This window comes from Leucoraja erinacea, chromosome 23 (assembly GCF_028641065.1).
Source record: "Leucoraja erinacea ecotype New England chromosome 23, Leri_hhj_1, whole genome shotgun sequence".
NCBI lineage: Eukaryota > Metazoa > Chordata > Chondrichthyes > Rajiformes > Rajidae > Leucoraja > Leucoraja erinaceus.
The window spans coordinates 25,102,150-25,127,146 of NC_073399.1; the positions used below are offsets into that span (position 1 = coordinate 25,102,150).

General features: G+C 45.3%; 1 protein-coding gene across 3 annotated transcripts; it reads right to left on the bottom strand.

Annotated features, from left to right (window-relative positions):
• Positions 1–4: 4 nt before the first annotated feature.
• On the bottom strand, positions 5–24,966 carry LOC129708404 (tripartite motif-containing protein 65-like). 3 transcript variants are annotated; one of them, XM_055654128.1, is made up of 6 exons: positions 23,348–24,949; positions 19,387–19,482; positions 17,137–17,370; positions 13,251–13,431; positions 7,459–7,548; positions 5–3,785 (listed from the first exon to the last, which is right to left on the bottom strand). In XM_055654128.1, exons 1-6 carry the CDS (start codon positions 23,834–23,836, stop codon positions 3,265–3,267), a joined length of 1,611 nt encoding a protein of 536 aa, XP_055510103.1. In that variant the 5' UTR covers positions 23,837–24,949; the 3' UTR covers positions 5–3,264. The 3 variants fall into 3 exon arrangements, with proteins under 3 accessions (XP_055510103.1, XP_055510104.1, XP_055510105.1); XM_055654129.1 differs by lacking the exon at positions 7,459–7,548 and having other exon boundaries at positions 23,348–24,966; XM_055654130.1 differs by lacking the exon at positions 19,387–19,482 and having other exon boundaries at positions 23,348–24,955.
• Between the last annotated feature and the right edge of the window lie 31 nt (positions 24,967–24,997).

Here is a 24,997-nt window from a genome sequence, read left to right on the forward strand (position 1 = left end):
AATCTGCATATCATTTAGATTTATTAAACTGGCAAGAATACAGTGAATGAGGAAATTGTAGAATGTGCCCAGATTTTTGTTGGACCAGGCTATTTTATATTTGGTTATGTGTATCAGGTACGACTAATAGAAAGATAAGAGTAATAGAATCATAGAGTCTTACACTGTGGAAACTGGCTCTTCGGCCCAACTTTCCCACTCCAGCCAACATGTCTCATCTACACTCACCCCACCTGCATGTGTTTGGCCCATAACCCTCTAAACCAGTCCTATCCATGTACCTGTCTAAATGTTTCTGAAACGTTGCAATAGTAGCTGCCTCAACTACCTCCTCTGGCAGCTTGTCCCGTAGACCTCCCACCCTTTGTGTGAAAACTTTTCCACTCGGGTTCCTATCTCTCAGGGGAAGGGTGAGGGGATCACCTTAGAACTCTGTCCGCTGGTTCTTGTGATCAATGATGAAGCTTGAGGGCAAACTCCTTATGTCCAAAAACAGTGACCTCAACCTAAATACAGGACTTTTACAATGATTTGAATTGGTCTGGATAAATTGGGTAAGGGACGGGTCAGTGGGTGAGAAGTGGCAGCTCTTGCATGCTTTATTCATCATACTCAGCAGAATGCTGTCCAAATTAGAAACAGGGATTCCATGAACATTTGTGGTTAACCGAGGAAATATTAAATCGAGAACGAAAGAATACAAAGAGGCAAAGCTATTAGTAGACCAGAGGAAGGGGAATTTTTCAGAGACCAGCAGCAAGTGACTAAAAAGCACACGAGGAAAATAATTCTTGAGCAGCAGCCTTTTTCTGGCACTTTACCTTAGACTTTAGAGATACAGCATGGAAACAGGCCCATCGGCCCACCGAGTCCACTCCAACCAGCGATTACCCCGTACATTAGCACTATCGTTACACACTAGGGATAGTGATAAAATAGGCAAATAAAATTGTAACAAGAATTTGCATAGATATACGGTAAAGGAAGAGGGAGTAAAGTGTAAGGTCTCTGAGTTTGCTGGCAACAAAAAAGTTGGTGGGGGAAATGGTGTTACAAGGAAATCTGGACTCTGCAACAGGATATAGATGGATTTAACCTTCTTGGTCTATAATTTATAATATATCAATACTTTGCATCAGTCTTTGCAGCAGTGGACACTGCAAACACTCCATAGGAGACCGATTGCTTGCTTCAAATAACCATATAACAATTACAGCACGGAAACAGGCCATCTCTGCCCTTCAAGTCTGTGCCGAACTTATTTTCGCTAGTCCCATCTACCTGCACTCAGACCATAACCCTCTATTCCTTTCCTGTCCATATACCTATCCAATTTATTTTTAAATTATAAAATCGAACCTGCCTCCACCACTTCCACTGGAAGCTCATTCCACACAGCTACCAATCTCTGAGTAAAGAAGTTCCCCCTCATGTTACCTCTAAACTTCTGTCCCAAAATATTACGGAAGAAGCTGTAACCATTCCTATCGAGGGTCAAAGTATTGGAAAAACTAATGGGGCTAAAGACAGACAAGTAGCCAGATTGTGATGCCCTGCTTCTGAGGGATTCAAAGAAAGTGGTCTGAATGACAGTGGAGTGATTGGTTGAAGATTTTCAAAATTCAAGTTCCAAAAGGTACCAGCGGCTTCTAAAACTGCAAAAGTGCCTTCCTCAATCAAGGGTATATAAACCTGTAACTATAGGTTTATTAGCTTAACATCTGGTGTTAATAATCAAAGGAGAAATAACTAGTCACAAGTCAACATGGTTTATAAAAGGAAAGTCTTGTTAACAAATTTGCTAAAGTTCTTCGAGGATGTAAGAAGCAGAAGCGATAGTGGGAACGGTGAGACAAGAGTGGAGATGCGGGAGTCTCGAGCAAATCTAGAGTCTAAAGAAGGGTTCTGACCTGAAACGTCATCCATCCATTCCCCTCCAGGAAGCTGCCATGCCCGCTGAGCTCCTTCAGCAGCCTGTTCTATAGTAGAGAGGAATGTGTGGATGCAATTTACTTGGCTTTCCAGAAAGCATTTGACAAATAGCGCAGTGATAGATTTGCTGCTTTACACCGCCAGAGACTCAGGTTCGACCTTCACTATGGGTGCTGTCTGTACGGAGTTTGCACGTTCTTCCTCGTGACCGCGTGGGTTTCCTCCGGGTGCTCTGGTTTCCTTCCACATAAAGCTCAGTAGGTTAATTGACTTCTGTAATTTGTACATTGTCCCTAGTGTGGAAGGATAGTGCTAGTGAAAGGGGTAATCGCTGGTTGCAGTGGACTCGATGGGCCTGCGTCCATGCTGTAGCTCTAAAATCTAAAGTAAAGTGCCATACAAAAGGCTGCTGCACAAGAGTTCATGGTTTTGAGGTGTGCGTTGGGGTGTGATTTTGGGGTTAGCATGGATTGAAAACAAAGAGGAGGAGAGGCAGAATAAATGGATCTTTTCTCACGCTGGGTGGTTGTAACTCCAATACTTCTATGATTTCTATGAATGAGCTGATGGAGGAAGCAGAGTGCAGTATATCTGAGTTTGCTGATGACACTAAAATATTTGGAGGATGGTGAATCTCAGCAATTATTTGCATTGTGGTTTGTGGAAACTGGATCATTGAAGGTATTTAAAAAGGACGTAGAAAAATATTTTAAAGATCGAAAATTGAGGGGGTCCAGAGAACGAGGGCAGAAGGTTTGAGGTTTGCGACAGATCAGCCACGATCATATTGAAAGGTGGGACAGGTTTGAAAAAACGAGTGGTCGTGCCTAGGAGAGCACAGTGCCGTAGCTGTAGAGCTACTGATTTACAGTGCCAGAGACCCAGGTTCGATCCTGACTATGGGTGCTTGTCTGTATGGAGTTTGTACGTTCTCCCCATGATCTGTGTGGGTTTTCTGCGATATCTTCAGATTCCTCCCACACTCCAAAAACATACAGGTTTGTAGGTTAATTTGCTTGGTATAAATGTAAATTGTCCCTAGTGTATGTAGGATAATGTTAATGTGTGGGGATCGCTGGTCGGTGCGGACACGGTGGGCCAAAGGGCCTGTTTCCACGCTGTATCTCTAAACTAAACTAAACTAAACTAAATTACTGTGTGGGAAGAAACTGCAGACGCTAGTTTAAACTGAACAAAAAGCTGGAATATCTCAGCTGGTCAGACAATATATCTGCAAAAAAGGAATAGGTGACGCGTCGGGTCGAGACCCTTCTTCAGACCTTGACTAAATTACTCCTGCTCCGATCTCCCTACATCTTCCTGCTGTCGCCCTCACTGAGGCTGGCAAAGTGTGGCAACAACGTTCTCGCCCACCCAGACAGCAGGGTAGAGGGGTTGGGTGAAGACGGAGTGAAAGGTGTGGATCAGGGTCATGGTGTCACCGATGCCGTAAAAGTCCAGGGTCCCTGCAGTATAGTCCAGGTGCAGCCCGAAACGCTGGTACTTTGCTGGAGGCAGCTTCACTTCCTTGTCTGCGTGCCAGGCGGAGTAGCTCATACTGAAGACTTGCAGTGACCAGGAGACATTGTTTCTGCCGATCAGCGAGGAGGTGCCACACCTGTCAATCGTGCTGTACGTGACTCCCAGGTAGGCCCACTGGCTGCTGATCTGCATCTCCCAGTAGTGTTGGCCTGCATCAAGGCTCTCACAGCACAGCACCTGCCACTCCCTTTCAAACCGCTCTACCCGCATCGGATACTTCTGGGCCCCTCTGTGGGACACCCTGCAGCCGTCCTTGGACAGAGTGAGGTATCGGTGAGCAGTGTTGGGATTGAAGCTCAGCTGACGGTAATCTGCAGAAAGTGACAAATGGCAACATGACAGTCAACTTTACATCCACAAACTTTATCTTAAATAACCCTCTACACTTGCACTGAGAATATTTATTATTCTGCTGAATAACCTACAATGGACCTCAAAAAGGCAGCCAATATCAAAGACTCACACTAATTTGGCCACACCCTCAGTCCCCTCCCATCATTAGGAAGGTGGTACAGGAGCTTGAAAACTGAGATTACCAGGTTCAAGAACAGCTCCTTCCCAGTAACAATCAGGTTCCTCAGAACCAGAATGAAGTCAGTCTGAAGAAGGGTTTCGGCCCGAAACATTGCCTATTTCCTTCGCTCCACAGATGCTGCTGCACCCGCTGAGTTTCACCAGCATTTTTGTCTACCTTCGGTTTTCTAGCATCTGCAGTTCCTTCTTAAACATGATCTTCCATGGACCAGGTCTTCGGTTGCACTATAGACTTTGTTTTTTTGCACTATGATCAGCTAGTTAATACATGTTGTATTAATTTATTGGATTTTTGATTATTATACATTATGGTGATTATTATTATGAATAATCTATATTTTTCAATAAATAATATATATTTTGGCGATTATATATTATCTCTACATTATTGGGTATACAAGCCTATTAAGCTGCAGCAAGTATTGTTGAGTTGTTGGTACATATGACAATTCAACACTCTTGACAATCTCAAACACCTTATACAAAGAATAAGACTTAAATAGAATAAGTCTGCACAGTTGCACAGAAAGTAATGCACACCCTGATGAATAATCTTAGTGATCATCTTCTATACAATTAGAGTTCAGGTAATTTGGCTATAACCTGATAGTTGCGTCCCTCAGAAACCTTGTGTTATAGGAAATTGCATTATAAAGACAATGGTGTCAATGGGGGATAGGGGGGTTGGATCTAGAAAGTTTCAGACTTCCACTATCAAAGTTGCTTTACCCACAGGATTTTCAAAAATAAAGCCACTTCAATAATAGTAACTTTATTTACTGCAAGCGAAACATCCTAAAGGCTGCACGTTACATTGTTTGATGGAGTTCATTGCACACGTGCCAATAGAAGTGATTTGCTTGTCCATTTCTTTGGTTAAATTGGCAGTCTGTGTTCTCAAGAGACAATGATCTGATTTCTGCAGGGAGCTTGTTGTTCTGTTTATATCCAAGAGGGCTTTTTTCGGTTTGTCAATTTCCAAAGTAATGTTTGAATGGTTCTTGAGTACCTGTTCAAAATAGTTGCCTCCAAACTTGGCCCAAGTAATGCAAGAAGTTTCTTCAATTTATTGATCGCATTTTATCCCATTTGTGTTATATGAAACATGCGTTATATCAGAACGTAGGTCTTTATCTAAAGTATTCAATATTGTAGTTGGAGAAATAAAACCCCAGAGGGTGGGGAGAGGGAGAGGATGAAACACTATATATTATGTGTCATATGTCTTATGTCTTAAACCTCAGGGCTTGATGCGGTGAATTCTAGGTTGCAATGGGAGGCATGGGGGAGATTGCTGGGGACCTGGGACAGATTTTCAAATCATTTCTGGCCAGAAAAGAGGGTCCAGATGAATGGAGAACAGCAAAGGTGTTGCCTATATTCAAGAAAGGCAGCAGGGATACAACAGGTGGTGAGTGTAAGCATTAGTGGGGGACATTTTTGGAAAACAATTCTGAGGGTCAGAATTCATTTGCATTTGAAGTGGCAGATTAATCAAAGAGTCAGTGTGCCTTTGTTCAGGGGAGGTCCTGTCTGACTAAATTGAATTTTTGAGGAGTTAGCAATTTGCATCTATAAGGGGTTCATGTAGTCTACAAGGATTAGAATAAGGTTCATGACAAAGTTCCACAAAGGAACTGATCCAAAAGATTCATGCACTTGGGATAAGGGGCAACTTGACAAATCGGATCCAAAATGACTTGGAAATAGGAGGCAGAGGGAGATGGTGCAGGGTTGTTTTTGTGATTGGAAGTCTGTTTCAGTGGTGTACCAAAATCAATGCAGGGACCTTCCCGTTGGTTATATGCATTATCGATGCATATTTACATATGAAGGATGTGAATATAGGAGATATAATTAGTATGTTTACAGTTGATGCAAAGATTGGAGGTAGTGTGCAGGATAGTCTTTGGAATCAGATTAATATTGATCAGTTTATAAGATGGGTGGTTCATTGAGATAGACGATAACTTGGGGAGAACTAATGAGATGAGGATATACACAATGAATGGTGAGATCCTAGGAGATGTTAATGAACAGATAGACCTTGGAGTACATGCTCATGGATTCCTGAAGGAAGCACCAGAAGTCGGTAAGGTAATTGAGAAGGTATATGAAAATTGTCTTCCTTAGCTTGGGCATAGATTGGAGGAGCCAGGATGTCATGGTACAATTGTACAAATCACTAGTTAGGTCCCAGCTGTCGTATCAAGTAGCAATTCTGGATGCCACAGTGAAGGAAGCGTAGGATTTCATTGAAGTGAATGCAGTTGATAGAATGTTTGTCTCAGGAGAAAGTCAACAGAATGGGCCTGTGTTCTCTACACTTGAACTGAATGAAATGGAAAGCTTCAATATTTTCACAGAGCATGAGAGTGTGGAGGCTAGGATGATGCTTCCACCTGGTTGAGGTGCCAAGGACAGGAGACTTAGATCTCAAAATAAAAGATCAGCAATTTACGACCGAATGGAGAACTATTTTTTGTTTAACCAGAGAATCTACTATCCAAGAGACTCTGGAGACTCAGTTACTTAGTATATTCGAGACAGAGATTGATAGGCTTTGGCTATTAATGGAATGAAGGATATAAGTTCAATACAGTAAAAATAGTTCTGAGGTAAATGATCAGCCAGGTCCTTACTTGGTAAAGCAGACAGAGTTCACACTTGCCTTTACAGTATTTCTCTGAACAGAGTTTTGAATTCTGTGACACAATGACAGCACCATTACTTGCAACAACCAGACAGTTCCTCATGAGAGTATAGGGCCTGTCCTACTTACGTGCCTTGCCTCGTGGTCGCATTGAGGTGCACGGGCATCGTATGGCCGCGTGGGGCCGGTCCCACTGAGAAGCGCGGAGGGGTATGTAGTTGTGAGCGACATCGCGCGGCGCTCCGAAATTTTGGTAGTGAACTAAATCTTCGCACACCAACTGTCGCGGAGCTGACGGCCAAAGTGGGACAGGCCCAAGACCCTGGCGCAACACAACGTCTCACTTTCAACAGCAGCAGAAGCAGGCAAACGATCGTCGAACTTGGCCTGGGGCTCACGGCCCTTGCGGTCCGGATCCGCCCCCACTTCTACTCCCAGAGCGGGGCCAAGAAAATTGAAGATAGACACAAAATGCAGGAGTAACTCAGCGGGACCGGCAGCATCTCTGGAGAGAAGCAATGGGTGACGTTTCGGATCAAGACCCTTCTTTTCAGACTGAAGAAGAGTCTCGACCTGAAACATCATCCATTCCTTCTCTCTGGAGATGCTGCCGGTCCCGCTGAGTTACTCCAGCTTTGTGTCCATCTTCAAATGACGTCACGCGCTCCAGACGGCTGTGTGTATGCATGTAATCGCGCCCGACCTTCGCGGAACCATCATGGCTCAACGCGACCACGAGGTTGTGTAATTTGCATGCCAAGGACACGTAAGTGGGACAGATCCTTATCTATACTCACTCAGTATGAATGGCTCCCTGATGTGTGAAGATGATGGGAGTGCCGGAGGCTCAGGATTCACTGAAATACTACGGATGTTCCCAGAGGATTCTGCACCAAAGAGATGGGTTATTAATGAAGAGTCACTTCTGAAAATACTCGCAAATTGTGTCAACATAACCCAGGAAGACACGGTCACAGTGTGAAGTACATCCTTCTCACCTATTTTGTATATTTGCTTCATGCCTGCGTGGATTTTACCCCAAGATTATAAGTAGGAGAATCAGTCATCATCTTTGAATAAGGACTGGGCTTTGCCAACAATGGTCGTTCCGCATTGACGTTTCCAAAATTCTTCTCTGGAGGTGATCATAATCCTCCTTGCTTTATCAATCTCAGGTACCAGACTATTCAATATCCAATGGGACTCTGTGCTCACATAGTACGATGACTGCTTGTAAACATATCAATACTTGATCCTAGTTACCCCTTGGAAAAAGAGAGAGATCTACAATAATTATAGGCAGCATGGAGTAAATGAGGTGCTTGAGGAGTATAAAGAATGTAAAAAGAATCTTAAGAAAGAAATTAGAAAAGCTAAAAGAAGATATGAGGTTGCTTTGGCAAGTAAGGTGAAAGTAAATCCAAAGGGTTTCTACAGCTATATTAAGAGCAAAAGGATAACGAGGGATAAAATTGGTCCATTAGAGAGTCAGAGTGGACAGCTATCTGCAGAGCCAAAAGAGATGCGGGAGATATTGAACAAATTCTTTTCTACGGTATTCACCAAGGAGAAGGATATTGAATTATGTGAGGTAAGGGAAACAAGTAGAGTAGCTATGGAAACTATGAGATTCAAAGAAGAGGAAGTACTGACACTTTTGAGAAATATAAAAATGGATAAGTCTCCAGGTCCGTACAGGATATTCCCTAGGACATTGAGGGAAGTTAGTGTAGAAATAGCAGGGGCTATGACAGAAATATTTCAAATGTCATTAGAAACGGGAATAGTGCCGGAGGATTGGCATACTGCGCATGTTGTTCCATTGTTTAAAAAGAGGTCTAAGAGTAAACCTAGCAATTATAGACCTGTTAGTTTTACGTCAGTGGTGGGCAAATTAATGGAAAGGATACTTAGAGATAATATATATAAGCATCTGGATAAACAGACAAATCAGTCAACATGGATTTGTGCCTGGAAGGTCATGTTTGACTAATCTTCTTGAATTTTTTGAAGAGGTTACTCGGGAAATTGATGAGGGTAAAGCAGTGGATGTTATATATATGGACTTCAGTAAGGCCTTTGACAAGGTTCCTCATGGAAGGTTGGTTAAGAAGGTTCAATTGTTGGGTATTAATGGTGGAGTAACAAGATGGATTCAACAGTGGCTAAATGGGAGATGCCAGAGAGTAATGGTGGATGGTTGTTTGTCAGGTTGGAGGCCAGTGACTAGTGGGGTGCCACAGGGATCTGTGTTGGGTCCACTGTTGTTTGTCATGTACATCAATGATCTGGATGATGGTGTGGTAAATTGGATTAGTAAGTATGCAGATGATACTAAGATAGGTGGGGTTGTGGATAATGAAGTAGATTTTCAAAGTCTACAGAGAGATTTATGCCAGTTGGAAGAGTGGGCTGAAAGATGGCAGATGGATTTAATGCTGATAAGTGTGAGGTGCTACATCTTGGCAGGACAAATCAAAATAGAACGTACATGGTAAATGGTAGGGAATTGAAGAATGCAGGTGAACAGAGGGATCTGGGAATAACTGTGCACAGTTCCCTGAAAGTGGAATCTCATGTAGATAGGGTGGTAAAGAAAGCTTTTGATGTGCTGGCCTTTAGAAATCAGAGCATTGAGTATAGAAGTTGGGATGTATTGTTAAAATTGTACAAGGCATTGGTGAGGCCAATTCTGGAGTATGGTGTACAATTTTGGTCGCCTAATTATAGGAAGGATGTCAACAAAATAGAGAGAGTACAGAGGAGATTTACTAGAATGTTGCCTGGGTTTCAGCAACTGTTACAGAGAAAGGTTGAACAAGTTAGGGCTTTATTCTTTGGAGCGCAGAAGGTTAAGGGGGGGACTTGATAGAGGTCTTTAAAATGATGAGAGGGATAGACAGAGTTGACGTGGATAAGCTTTTCCCACTGAGAGTAGGGAAGATTCAAACAAGGGGATATGACTTGAGAATTAAGGGACAGAAGTTTAGGGGTAACATGAGGTGGAACTTCTTTACTCAGAGAGTGGTGGCTGTGTGGAATGAGCTTCCAGTGAAGGTGGTGGAAGCAGGTTCGTTTTTATCATTTAAAAATAAATTGGATAGTTATATGGACAGGAAAGGAATGGAGGGTTATGGTCTGAGCGCAGGTATATGGGACTAGGGGAGAATACGTGATTGGCATGGACTAGAAGGGTCGAGATGGCCTGTTTCCGTACTGTAATTGTTACATGGTTATATGGTTATTGTAAACTGTGTAAGAAGGAACTGCAGATGGTGGTTTATGCTGGCCTGAAGAAGGGTCTCGACCCGAAACATCAACCATTCTTTCTCTCCAGAGATGCTGCCTGTCCTGCTGAGATACTTCAGCTTTTTGTGTCTACCCCTTGTAAACTCCACAACCCAAATACGTGACTGGCATAGACAGACACAAGTGCTGGAGTAACGCAGGCAGCATCTCTGGAGAAAAAGGATCGGTGACATTTTGGGTTAGGCCCCTTCTTCAGACTGGAGATAGTCCAGGTGAATTTGAGGCCAGGGTAAAAGTTGGTAGTGAAACAGATGAATTTAAATTTTGATAGTAATCCTCTCCTCTGCCTAGCAGAACTTGTCCTCAGTCTCAACAATCTCTTTTGACTCATCCCACCTTCTCCAACTCAAAGGTGTCACCATGGGCACTCGTATGGGCCCCAACTATGCCTGCCTTTTTGTCGGGTATGTTGAACAGTCGTTATGCCAGGCTACACTGCCCCTAATCCCCAACCCTTTCTCTGCTACATCAATGATTGCATCGGGGCTACCTCCTGCACCCGTGCACAACTCATGGACATTATTCACTTCACCACTAACTTCCACCCTGCCCTCAAATTCACCTGGCCCATCTCAGATACCTCTCTCCCTTTTCTCGATCTCTCTGTCTCCATCACAAGAGACAGGCTATCGACAGACATTGATTAGAAACCTACCGACTCTCACGGTTATCTGAACTACATTTCTTCCCACCCTGCCTCGCATTATCCTCAAACATTTCCGTCATCTCTTACAGGATCCCACCATTAATCACACCTTGCCATCTCCACACCTTACCACCTTCCACAGAGACCGCTCCCTTTGCAACTGTCTGGTTCACTCATCTCTTCCCACCAGAACCACTCATCTCTTCCCACCAGAACCACCAGAACCAAGGTACCTTCCGCTGCAACTGCAGGAGATTGTCCTTATATCTCCTCTCTCGACTCCATCTAGGGACCTGCACAGTCTTTTCACATGTAGTTTTCACAGAGGTTCACATGTACCTCCTCCAACCTCATCTACCGCATCCTGTGTTCCCAATGTGGGCTACTGTAAATTGGCGAGACCCAATGTAGACTCGGCGACCATTTCGCTGAACTCTTACCCTCAGTTCACCGCAGCCTACGGGATTTCCCAATTGTCAACCATTTCAACTCCCTTTCCCACTCCCATACTAGCCTTTCTGTCCTGGGCCTCCTCCGTTGCCAGAGTGAAGCCACACACAAATTGGGGGAACAGCACTTCACATTTTACTTGGATAGCTTACAATCTAACAGTATAAACATTGAATTCTCTAATTTTAAGTAACTTCTACCTACACTTCTGTTGTGATTCTGCTGTTGTCTCACTCCGTGATTATGGTCCAAAGACTTTATTCACGTTACAGCATAGGTCATACTAGCACGTTACTCTAAAAGTGTGAGAACAAGGCAGGGTACTGCATTTCGTTGTCTCTGTACTGTACACTGCACAATGACAATAAAGTTTGAATCTGAATCTGAATCTGAGGGAAGCGTTCTGTTAAACTCCTGGGCGTGGCTACAAAGTATGGCTCATAACATGAGTGACACTGATCTACATCTCCTCCTCCCCCCCCCCCACCCCCCCCCGCACCTTCTTCCATCCTACTTGTTTTACCAGTTCCACTTCTCCACATTGTTTCCCTCTTGAGAAAGGTCACCCATCCTATTTCTCCAGAGATTCTGCCTGAACCGTTGAGTTTAGCACTTTGTGTCTATCTTTCGTATAAACCAACATCTGCAGTTCTTTGTTTCTACATATGACCGGCAGCGTTTGTTTTCATGCACAGTCCAGATAAGGAATTGATAAGGAAGACGGGTTTTGCTGAGACCCCCAAAAGAGATTTAAATTAGTCCCAAGCAGAGAACATCTGTGAGGAATTTAATGCGTCTGGGAACTGATATGCCAACCTTGCCAAACCCCACATCTAACAACTCATCCAATCCAAATACACAAGATCCCATCTCATCCCTTCCCCATCCCCACAGCTACGATGCCAACACATCTAAAGCCTGCCACACACACACGCAACCCCCCATTCCCCCTCCCCCAAAGACCCCTCCATCCCCAGAACATATAAAACAACCCTGCAGAAACCCAGCAACTCTCTCTCCACCTTCCCAACCTGCTTCGCCCTGGATCAAGTCCTTGGGAGAGGAATAGTACGTGGTTCTTTACCGACCAAGGTCACAACTGCATTTCATTGCAAGGGCTCGAGATCCAAAGATCCTTGCCTTGCAGCACCTCTTCACGCAGGGAAACCCTATACTGACTCAGTTGCGGAGTCTTGTTAGAATAAGTCTTCTTTTAATTGGCATCTATACAGTTTGTGTTGGAAAGGTTTGCTATGGTTGGCATTTCCTCAATACGGCTGCTGTAATATTCCATCTTGCAGTAGACCCTATTGTAGCATGCGGGGTTTTGTCTGGAAGCTTCGGTTTCCTCCCACACTCCAAAGTTGTACAGGTTTGAAGGCTAATTGGCTCAGTAAAATAGTAAATTGTCCCTAAGAAAGTGTGTAAGATAGTGTGTGGGGATTGCTGGTCGGCACAGACTCAATGGGTCGAAGGGCCTGTTTCCACACTGTATCTCTAAAGTAAATTAAACTGCCAAGCTGGAAACTATATTCTGCACTTAGTATCTTCCCATTTGCTCGTAGCCAAAGTCCAATGTCCACAATAGGGTAGAGATGAATCAGACAATACCCTAATCATTTTTAATTCATGCAGGTCAGGCAACTTCCTGTCTCCATCCATCACACATCAATACTGAGGTCTTGTTGCAGCTAGGAACTTTTAGCAGATCATTGAATGTAGAAATGCAGTACAATCCCTTAAGTATCTCCCCTCTCTACCTCTGCAAGTCCAGTGACCTTTACATCTTTATGCTCCTCCAACTCTGAGCGTTTGTGTGTACCTACCATTTACTCTTTCCCCATCACATCCCTCTACGTCTCCAGCACTCTCTCCTCAAAGATTCTCCTGACATTCTGACTCTTGAAACCACTATCATTCACCATTCTAATATCATCAGTGGCCCTGGGTGGTACATTGTTGTGGGATGTTATCCTACATTAACAGTATCTTGCAAATGTAAGTTTTGGTGGAGTTTGCTGGTTGTCTGAGTTGTTACTTGTGACGGATTGAGTCCCATTATACAACCAGCGCTCTGTTATGTGGGCACCAGAAGCCAACAACAAGAACCAACCTGTGTCTTTATCAATTGTCAAAGGAGGAAATAAACGGAACTGGCGGGTAACAATTAAGACAACTACATACCTGAGATTTCCTTTGATTCAGGAGCTTGCCTGAAGCAACCCTGGAGGCCCTTGTAGATAAGTAAGGAGATCTCCTCTAAACCTTGTTTCACTGCCTCTAGCTTGTCCTCTACTCCCAGTCCTGGGACAGGCCACACCATGTCTGGGGGACTCTTTTTCAGTACCTGAATCTCTTGAGGGAACTGAGAAACAGCACGTGGAACAAAGGAAATAACTTGCATTAATGTGCTGCTTTAGCCAATGTTAATACAGTCTGGGTGTCTGTACAGCTGTTGGAATTGTTAGAACAAAGTTATGGCAAAACAAGATTACACAAAATTACACTGAAATTTAGTAAGATAGAAAAATTGATAGTTTCCCAATGAGGCCTGTGTTGGCCTTTATGTTCCTCCCTCCCTACATCATTTTACAGTGGTGCAGTGACATAGTTGCTGGCTTACAGCGCTAGAGACCCACATTCAATCCTGACCACGAGTACTGTATGTATGGAGTTTGTACATTCTCCCCGTGACCTTCTTGGGTTTTTTCCAGGTGCTCCAGCTTCCTCCCACAGTCCAAAGACGTACAGGTTTTTAGATTAATCGGCTTCGGTAAAAAAATCGTAAAGTGTCCCTAGTATGTGTAAGGTAGTGTTAATGTGTGGATATCACTGGTCGGCATGGACTCGGTGGACTATATGGCCTGTTTCCACGTTCTAAACTAAAAGTAGGCTTGGTCTTTATTCCATGGAGTGCAGGAGAATGAGGTCTCTTATAGAGGTATACAAAATCATGAGAGGAATAGATCGGGTAGATGCAGTCGTTTGCCCAGAGTAGGGGAATCGAAGACCAGAGGACATAGGTTCAAGGTGAAGGGGAAAAGATTTAATAGGAATCCGAGGGTTAACTTTTACACACAAAGGGTGGTGGTTGTAAGGAACAAGCTGCCAGAGGAGGTAGTTGAGGCTGGGACTATCCCATCGTTTAAGAAACAATTAGACAGGCACATGGATAGGACAGGTTTGGAGGGATATGGACCAAGCACAGGCAAGTGGGACTAGTGTAGCTGGGACATTGTTGGCTGGTGTGGGCGAGTTGGGCTGAAGGGCCTGTTTCCACACTGTATCACTCTATGACTCAATGACCCTCTTGTTAATCTCCTCCTTAGCTTTGTCTGAATCATCACTTTAACTGCACCTTGTGGTTGGCCCATATTCTCACATCTCTCGGTGTATAGAGATTCCCCCTAGATTAATGAGAACAGTTTTACATTTATGACGTTCCCTTCCTGGTTTTCCAATTTGGAAACAATAGCCCAGAATTTTCTTGCAGCCTGCAGAAACGGGTTAAACGGTTACTGCGGTTACCACATTATGGTGCAACGCCAGCCTCGTGTGCGCCCAGCATGCCAGATTCAACAGCAATGAAGGCTCAAGATACTGGGCAATGCACAACGGAAATCTGGAGACTCTTGGACTGCTGGATCTGGGGATGTGTGGTTGGTGATCAGAGCTAGTAACCTGTCCTAGTTACCACCTCTCTAGTCTGTTTTATATTATTATTGCATTGCAGTTAATGCAACTCAATCTGCATTAAAAATGACAGGAAAGGTGACACTTTCTGCATCGGGAGTTTTTGGATTGTGGAAAAAACACTGGCAGGGCCATCAGGAGGAATCACACTGCTCTTCTTTGAATGGAATCCTTTTTTATCGTATTTACAGTTTTATTTCTTATGCGACAGAAGGCTAATTAACCCATTGAGTCTACACCATCTCTCAGAACAATCACACTATTGCAGCTGATGCCTATATACACGTGCCTATGGACTACCCCATTACTCCCCTATCATTCACCCACACCGGTGTACAATTAACCAGCGACCTTCAATCTCCAGGATGTGGTAGGAGCATTGAGGGGAAACCCACATGAACTTGGGGAGAATATGCAAATTCCACATCCACAGCACCGGATGTCAGAAATAAACCCAGGAGATGACGGCAGAGACTATTTGTCTCTATCCGCCCACCCCAGAGAGCAGACAGTGCTTTGGCTTAACTTCTGCTCTGAAAGACTGGAGCAACATTAGCCTCAAATTTGTGGCCAGGTCCAAGACCACTGACCCATTGACCTCCCCCCACCCCCACCCCGCTACTTTTCTTTCTACACATGGTGCTCACATCTAACCATTTAATTTCTGCAAAAAGATCATTGACCTGAACAGTGAACTCAGTTTCTCGCTCCAAGGATGCCTCCCGACCTACCGAGTGTTTCAAACATTTTCTAACGTTCAGCATAGACGCCAGCGTCAGAGGACAGCAATTGAAAACAAGTAACCTCACACACAGAATAGCGGACCTTCCTGTTGTGACTCATTTACCCGACTCATTTAGTTTTTTTAAAGTTTAGTTTAGCTAGTCTAAACAAGCCTTTCATCCCACCAAATCCACGCCGACCAGCAATCCCTACACACACTAGGGGCAATTTACCATTTCACCAAGCCAATTAGCTTACAAAGCTGTATGTCTTTGGACTACTTTGAGAATCTGTTGATTCAGATTTTTTGGCTCAAATCCATCACAATTCCACCTTGGTATGTGGAAACGTCGGATAATTCCAGTTGGGTCATAATTGCCGTCTCTTCTTGGCCTGTTGATACTTGCCCTGCATGGGCACGCTAATATTGAAGCTATTACGTGCTAATTGGAGGTGGCTGTGAATCACCCATCAGGAATCAACCACCCAGAAACTGACTGCCCATGTGAGAGCATCCCAGAGGGCTACTGCTGGATTCTCTGGGGTAGAGGGAGGGGTTGCTTTTCTCAGGGGAGAAAGCCTGGTAGGTCAGGAGTGAGAGTGGGCATCAGTTAAACGTTGTTGGGAGATGAACAAGAACAAGAGGACATGACTTCAGAATTAAGGGACAGAAGTTTAGGGGTAACATGAGGGGGAACTTCATTACTCAGAGAGTGGTAGCGGTGTGGAATGAGCTTCCAGTGGAAGTGGTGGCGGCAGGTTCGTTGGTATAATTTAAAAATAAATAAATTGGATAGGCATATGGATGAGAAGAGAATGGAGGGTTATGGTATGAGTGCAGGCAGGTGGGACTAAGGGAAAAAAGTTGTTCGGCACGGACTTGTAGGGCTGAGATGGCCTGTTTCCGTGCTGTAATTGTTATATGTTATATGGTTATATGAAGGGTGGGCAGGATCATAATCAACAGCAGGAGGTTGGGATGCGTGAGGGTCGGCTGTCAGGGACCTGTAGGTGTTAGCTTCTGGGGGTTGATAGAAGTGAAAGCAGCTCGTGATTAGTGTAGCATTAGCAGAGTAACATTTGCAATTTTCCAATCCTCTGGAACCACTCCTGACTCTAGTGATATTTGAAAGATAACCACTAATGCCTCCACAATATCTAAAGCTGAACCCTGGGGTGTAATCCATCCAGTCCAGGTGACTTATCTGCCTTCAGACCTTTTAGCTTTCCAAGCACTTTCTCCTCAGTGATAGTCACTCATCCTACTTTCTCCCTCCTGACTCTCTTGACTTTCAGGTACAGTAATGTTGGTGGTGCCTTCTGCCATGAAGACTGATGCAAAAAAACATTCAATTCCTCTGCCTTAGAATCTTTCTTCCTCTTTGGAATGAAAAGATCCTTCAGGTTTTCCTCCATGTCTAACAGCAGCCTGCCCTGGACTTAAGAGTCCTGAAAGTCGTGAACTCCCAACCTGTCAGTGTTGTGAACCACCCACACCACTCTCAGAGGTCAAGACCCAAAGCCATGTTGACAATAAATGCCAACCTTGCTAGTGATGTACATCTTGACGATTAAGTCAAAACAGAAGAAAAATTAAATCTTGCCTCCAATTGAAGTAAAGATTCCCCCTGAAGGCAATCAAAGCCACTTGTACCTGTAAAATCTGAAATGGGTCATTGGTTTTCAGCGTGGTCTCCAGCTTCAGCCTGACCTCTCTTAACTCAGCGCACCTCTCTTCCAGTTTCTCCATGGTGCAGTCAACTAGTTCCAATGAGCCGCATTCCTTGGTCACTATGTACTCAATCACTTTTGCCTTTACTTCTTCCAGCTCTTTTGCCAACACGTCAAACTTGTTGATGTAGCTCGTTTGTGCTCGGGAGGCTGAGTCCTGAAGACAAATAAACATCAGAATCAGCTAAAGCTGGAAGTTGTTGGAAACACTCAGCAGGTCAAGCAGCATCTGGGAAGAGAGAAACAGATTATAGTTTCAGGTAAGAAACCCCAGCTGAGATCTGGGAACATTTAATTTAACCTTGCCTGTTTTTGAGGTTTTCCCATATCTGAGGAAAGTTATCAACCTCGCCACTGCCAAACCTGATTTCCACACTTACCTTTTATTTCAATTTTCCAGTGTCCACAGGTAATGCTTTTCGACTACAATGGAATTAACTGGCATTTTCGCCCCAGCTACACAGCATTTCTCTGCAGGACTATTTAAAAACTCCAAGGCACGTCCAATCCCTCAAACAGACAGCAGAGGTCAGATTTTCTGTCTGTGTCTCGTATGCAAATATCTTGATACTTCTGGGCTAAGCGTGAATGAATGAATGCATGAATGCATGAATGAATGAATGCATGACTGAATGAATGAATGAAAGTATGAATGCTTTATTGTCACATGTGACAAGTCACAGTGAAATTCTTTGCTTGCGTACCCAAGGTATGCTAATAGTCACCATATAAAGGGCGCTGACAAAGTTACAAAGTATCCGTGCCAGGTTCTCCTTTGTTCTCCCCCCCTCCTCATCCTCACGGCGATCCCCCCACACCGATCCTCCTCTGTTCGTCCCCCCTGCAGCGGCGTCCTCACTCCCACGTGGTCTGTGCTCGTCCGTTGGTCGGCGACCTCATCAACCTCGCCACTATCGCCGCCGGGTCCTCTCCAGACGCCTCCGTGGCCAGGCCCAATGGAGTCCAAAGAAGTATTTTCTCACTTTCAGCCTCTCTTCCTTCACCTATCCATGCTCTCCAGTGATAAAGCCTGCCCCGTTGAGATACTCCAGCATTTTGTGTCCTCTTGTGCGACCACACAGGCCTTAAGTGGTCCCACAATTAAAATGCAGTGCCTTTCTTCCCAACTGGACATTGCTTTCTAAATGAAGCTGTGCTTCTCTGAAAGGGGTGGTGTGTTGGCTCCTGATTTCTCATTGCTCGATGGGGTAGAGGCCAGGAACATATGTGAAATATCATGGGATTCCCAATGCCAACCAGTGAAGGGATTATAATATCCTCTGCAAAATGGGGATGATGACAGCAACTGGCATACTTCACAGACGACCATTTCAAAGTAGAGCGGACATTCCCACTCCTTAGAATTAACCAGCGTAGAAACGTTGACTTCATACTCCTTATTCGGCAGTGTCATGGAGTGATGCAAATCCTACAGTGACAATGTCCTTTCTGCATTCTGAGATAAGAGCTGGAACACATCAAGCACGCCACACCCCATGGCCACCATTGAGCTTTGCTTCACTTGCACTGATATGAATCAGCCATTCCAGGTTCGATAGTCTTCTACTCCACAAACGTCAACATGACCCATGTAAGTATTCATCACAGAAACAGGCTATCTACAACCCATCTACATTTACATCGAGCAGGGTGCCCATCTTAAGACCGGCAATAACCGACCAGTCCGACACCATGACCTTTCCTCCCATTCGAGGTAGCCCATGGAACCCATGCTCTATGCCAATCCAGCCTAACTTATACCCTATAACTGCTACCCCCTGGTGATTTCCCCCCTCACTGTGATCAGCAAGGATGAAATGGCCTCTCCATTTGGTTTGCCTGCAAGCCTGGGTAGATAATTGGCAACACAGACTTGCCAGCATCTGTATTCCCCTCTCAACCTAACAGTGAGAAGGAATGGGTGACGTTTCAGGTCGAGACCCTTCTTCAGACTGGTCCGGGAAAAGGGAAATGAGAGATATGGACGGTGATGTGGAGAGATAAAAAACAATGAATGAAAGATATGCAAAAAAAGTAATGATGATAAAGCATGGCTTTGGGTTACAGTGGATTGTAGAATATGCTCTTCAAATGTAACTTTTTATTTCTGTAATTCTTTACAGTGCTCTGTATGTGTAACAAAACAAATGCAATAAATATGAATAACTATTACCTTAATAGATTTACTTTGCTGTCTGAGTGTATCAATCAGCTTTTCTGTCTTCTTTTCCTGGCGCTCAATCTCCTCGTGTTTTACCACAAGTTCCTTCTAAAATGTTTGAATTAAAAGAGATGGAGTTAAGAAATTGCACCTTTGGTCCAGTGGCAGCATTTACCTCCCTGGGACAACAGGTTCTGGGCACAAGGACTGCTCCAAAGGCTTACACAGATTCTCTGCACCAAACACCTCAGTTCAGTTTGGGTGGAAAGGTTACACAAAGTGGATGAGACCATAAAGCAGGTCCCCATCTGCCCTTCTATGGTAGTCCCAAGGAGAGCTCTCAAAAAGTGGAAATATTCTCTAGAGTGGCATAGCCGAATTCTGTTCCTCAGGCACAATCAACATCAATATTTCATTGCTGTTGGACATTGATACCCATTTATTGCTGGCCATGCCCTCGTAGGTGCTCTTGCAATACCAAATATATTTCACTGATTGCAGTTTAATTATGGAAAAAAACTTCATATGTGCAAAATTCCATGATAAATGAAACAGTACGGATGATGTCATCTGCATGCAGCATTAACCATAGCATGGAGAAACAAGGAACTGCAGGAGCTGGTCTACAAAAAAAAATGTTGGGAGTAACAGTGTGCGAGGTAACATTTCTGGAGTACATGGATTGGCGATGTTTTGGGTTTGGATCTTTCTTCAGACTGTAGGGGAGGGGGTGGGGGTGGGAGAAAACTGGAACAGAGATGAGGGCAGGACAAAGCCTGGCAATTGATAGGTGGATAAAGGTGAGGGGGTATTTTTTGCCAGATGGGTGGAGTAATTGAGATAGACAAGATAAAAAGGAGGCAAAAAGTGTGTTAGATGAGAAAAGTGAAGCTAGTGGAACAGATATAGGTTGAAGAGGGCAGGGGGAAGGGGAAGATGCGGATAGGATAGTGGGAGAAATGGGCGTGCACCAAGTGTAGCACAGGGAAGAGAGGGGAAGAAAAGGAAGGGAGGGAAGGGTTGCTACCTAAAGTTGCAAAATTCAATGTTCATATTGTTGGGTTGTAAGCTACGCATGGAATACAAGGTGTTGTTCTTCCAGTTTGCTTGTAGCCTCAATCTGGCAATTTAGGAGGCTCGGGACAGAAAGGTTGATCTGAGACAGGGAATTAGGAGTTAAAATGATTAACAACTGCGAGTACCAGTGGGCCCTGGTAGCAAAACAGTTGCCAGTCTATGCTTGGCCTCACCAATATAAGGGAGGCCAAATCAGATTTTGACGATGGTGCCTGTGAACCTCTGTCTCACTTGAAAGGGTTATTGGGGTCCCTAGATGGGTCATCTACACCACAGATTCACCACCCTCTGACTAAATAAATTTCTCCTTGTCACCTTTCTACAGGTACATCTTCTTATTCTGAAGCTATGGCTTCTGGTCCTAGGCTTTCACTCAATTCGGCAAGTTGTTGGCAGAAGAGAATGAAGTGGCAAGGGGAGGTTGAAAGGGAAGAAAAATATTTAAGGTAATTGGTAGGATTGGTGATTGGAGCAGATTGCCGTTAGTTTGGAAGTCACTTTCAGAGAAAGCAAGAAAATGGGAACGGATGTATTTGGCCCCTCAAGCCTGTTCCAGCATTCGACATGATCCTGGCCTCAATGATTCCACGTAGATCTCACTTTCCTGACCATCTACCTCCAACAATCCAGCTCCACCCTTTAAGGCAGAGAATTCCAAGGATACACTATCCTCTACAAATTGAACTTCTTTTGCACAGCCTCCCACTTGCAACTACGCCTTGCTTGAGACTCTCCCACTAGTATAAACAGTTCAACATTCACCGTCCAGAAAATCAGTTGCATCCTCCAAAATTCTTGATCCATGACTGCCCAACATTGGGAGAAAACATCTGAAATGTCAATGAGAACAGAGTCAATGCATTGGGACAAGAATCGAGTCCGGCGCCAATGCTGGAAAAAGGACAGCACCTCTTGAACCCAACTATATCAACCCAGGCCATGGTCTGCAAATGGTAGTTTCTTGACATGCTAGAACCCATCTAACTGTAGTGGTGGCAAGTCACGCACATGTCACGCTGCACACAGTACTCACGCACCTGGAAAACAATAACACATACGCCAGAAACCTGTACATTGACTTCAGCTCAGCGTTTAACACCATCATCCCACAGAGACTTGTGGAGAAACTAACCCTGCTGGGCCTCAACACCACCCTGTGTCACTGGATCTTGGACTTTCTGACAGAGAGATCGCAGTCAGTCCGTGTTGGCAAGAACACTTCAGGCTTGATCACGCTGAGCACCGGCTCCCCTCAAGGCTGTGTGGTCAGTCCGCTGTTGTTCACATTACTCACACATGACTGTGCTGCCAGATTCAGGGACTATAAGATCATAAAATTCGCGGATGACACAACAGTGGTGGGACTCATCAGCGGAGATAACGAATCAATGTACAGGGAGGAAGTAAAACAACTAGTGGACTGGTGCGGTAAAAATAATCTAGAATTAAATGTCGACAAAACGAAGGAGATGGTTGTCGACTTCAGGAGGGCGCAGCCAAAGCATACACCCCTCAACATCAGTGGCACTACAGTAGAGAGAGTGGAGAGCATAAAGTTCCTCGGTGTGCAAATTACAGACAACCTCACCTGGTCCAGGAACACCACTGGGACCGTCAAATGGGCCCATCAGCGACTGCACTTCCTGAGGAAACTAAAACAGGCCTCACTCCCCACCAACATCCTCAGGACTTTCTACAGGGGTACGGTGGAGTCTGTACTCACGTACTGCATAAATACGTGGTACTCCACCTGCAACTTCTCGGACAGGAAGGCTCTGCAGAGGGTAGTGAGGGGAGCAGAGAGGATCATTGGCGTCTCCCTACCCTCGGTTCCAGAGCCGCTGTCTGAAAAAAGCTCAGAGAATTGCTAAGGACAAACTGCACCCCCTCCACATACACCTGGATCTCCTGCCATCAGGCAAGAGATATCGAAGCATCAAAGCCCGGACTACAAGAATGCTAAACAGCTTCCTACCACAGGCTGTGAGGCTGCTAAATAGTCACTCTGTACTCACAGTCACTTGATTCTGCAGCTGGCACGGACACTTTAATAACTGGCACTGGCCACTCAAATCAGCTGCCCAGGACATTTTTATGATTGGTTTATTGTATTTTAACGTTGTGTTTTACCTGCTTTTAACTATTTATTTATACTGTTCCATCAGGGACTGGATTGTTTTTAGTGTTATTATGTGTGAAACATTTAAAATTTCATGTGCGATGCTCCGCTATTCCCTGGGAAAGGTCTTTTCATTTTGCACTGTACAACTGTTGCTTGCAAAATGACAATAAAGATTGATTAATCTGAGGGCTGGTAGGGGTTGGTCAGGTTGCTGGGTGTGCCTCCACTCTGCTCTGTCTAATTGGGGCATCATCTGCAGCCCTGCCCGTGTACTACGCCGACCCACTGGGATCTCCTCGTACCTTGCCGTGACACTAATCTCTCCACTGGCATATGCACTGACCCCCATCACCCCCTTCCCTGAACCCCCTATCTCCCCCTGCCCTGACCCCTCATCTCCCATGGACCCCCCCCCCCCCCCATCTCACCCTCTTGTCCTCCAGGGTGACCACCGGGTGCCCAGTGCTTCCCCCCCCCCCCCCCCCCCCCTCTCATCACCCTGGGACCTGACCCTTAATGCCTTTACTCTACTCAACAGCCAAAAATCTGTAGCCTCCCTTTGATCTGGTATTTTGTAGGTTCACATGCTTGATCAACGGTGTTTTATCATTAATGTTTTTTTTTATTTTTTTAATGTTTTCTGAGTCATTCGTAACTGTCACTGTATGTCATGCTGTTACTTGTGGGCGGAGCACCAAGGCAAATTCATTGTATGTGAATACTTGGCCAATAAACCTACTCACTCGACCCTCCCCTCCCCTCCCCTGCACTGACCTCCCGCTGCGCCCACTCGTCCTCCACAGTGACCACCGGGTGCCCCCGGTGCTCCTTGACGGCGCAGGCGGAGCAGATGCAGCGGCGGTCCAGCCTACAATACAGGTCAAGCGGCTTGGAGTGGGCCGGGCAAGCCCCTGGCTCAGTGGAGGCCCGCAGGGGGCAGCTTCCACTGCTCAGCTTCACCATCTTCACCATCTCGTCCAGCACCAGGTTCTTGGCGAGCGGCTGGAGCTGCGGCTGAAAGGCCGTCCTGCAGCTCGGGCAGTCGGGCAGCCGCTGCCGCCCCAGGTAGTCCTGCAGACAGCGCAGGCAGAAGCTGTGGCCGCACGGCATGGTGGCCGGCTCAGTGAAGAGCTCCATGCAGATGGGGCAGCTTAACTTCTCCTCCAGCTCCAGCAGGCAGGCCATGGCTGCCAGTCCCACAACGCTTCCGGCAACACGCCGGCTCTCCGAGGGAAAGAAGGAGGAGACGGACTGGCCGAACATGGCAGCGGGGGTGGGACGAAATGTGTAAGAAGGAACTGCAGATGCTGGTTTACACCGAAGACAGACACAAAATGCTGGAGTAACTCAGAGGGTCAGGCAGCATCTCTGGAGAGAAGGAATGGGTGATGTTTCGGGTCGAGACCCTCCTTGTGTGGGGCGGATAGAATGGAAGGGGCAGGACACAGGACGGTATAGTGTGCAGCATTTGGGTGTTTTTCTAACTTTTCCAATCTCATTTTAACCCCCACCCCACTCACTGCAGTGTTAAGGTGGGATGCCGACCCAAAATAGTCGCCTATCCTTGTCTAGCAGAGATGCTGCCCAAGTATCTCTGTTCCTCTAGTATCTTTGATGCTGCCTGACCCGCCGAATTACTCCCGCGATATGTATCCTACAGAAGGTACACAAAAATGCTGGAGCAACGTTTCGGGCCGAAACCCTTCTACAGATCCTGGCGGAGGCTGGGATTTTCTCCCTTCCTACAGACTAAAGGCCCCCGGACAAAAAAGTCACATATCCTTGTCCTCCAGTGATGCTGCCTGACCCGCCGAGTTCAGCACTTTGCATTCTACAGGTCTTGGCGGAGGTTATGTACAGAGGCGGAGCTGTATGGTGGGGTACTCATTTATGGATTTGCCCAGGGAATTGGGAGTGCGGCAGTGTAAGGTGGAGACTTGGGTTTTCTTTTTTTCCCCACAGCACCTACCACATGGTCTTGATCAAATGACAAGACCATTGGTGACCAAGCTGTGCTGCAAACTTCGCACAGACACACATGATCTTGCATATAGCCATTCCTCAACCCTCAATCAGTGTCAGAGTCCTCTTCATACAGTTCAGAATGGCACCGTTTTATACATCTGTGAAGCAGACTTATTGTTAGAACTATTGATGACAAGTGTATCCTGACTCATGGCAGCCCAATGTATGTATATGTGGAGACACAAGATGATGCAGATTTGGAAACAAAAAGCTGCTGGAGGAACCCAGCGGGTCAAGCAGCATCCAAGTACAAGGAATAGGAGTGGAGTGAGTTAGTTTGACACCCTGTTTCTCCTTTTCATCTCTAACTTATTTCAACTATGCCAACGAACCCGCCATATATATCTACGCATCACTTGCCAGGTTTTGAACTGCACCCGGCCCCCACCTCTCTTTTCC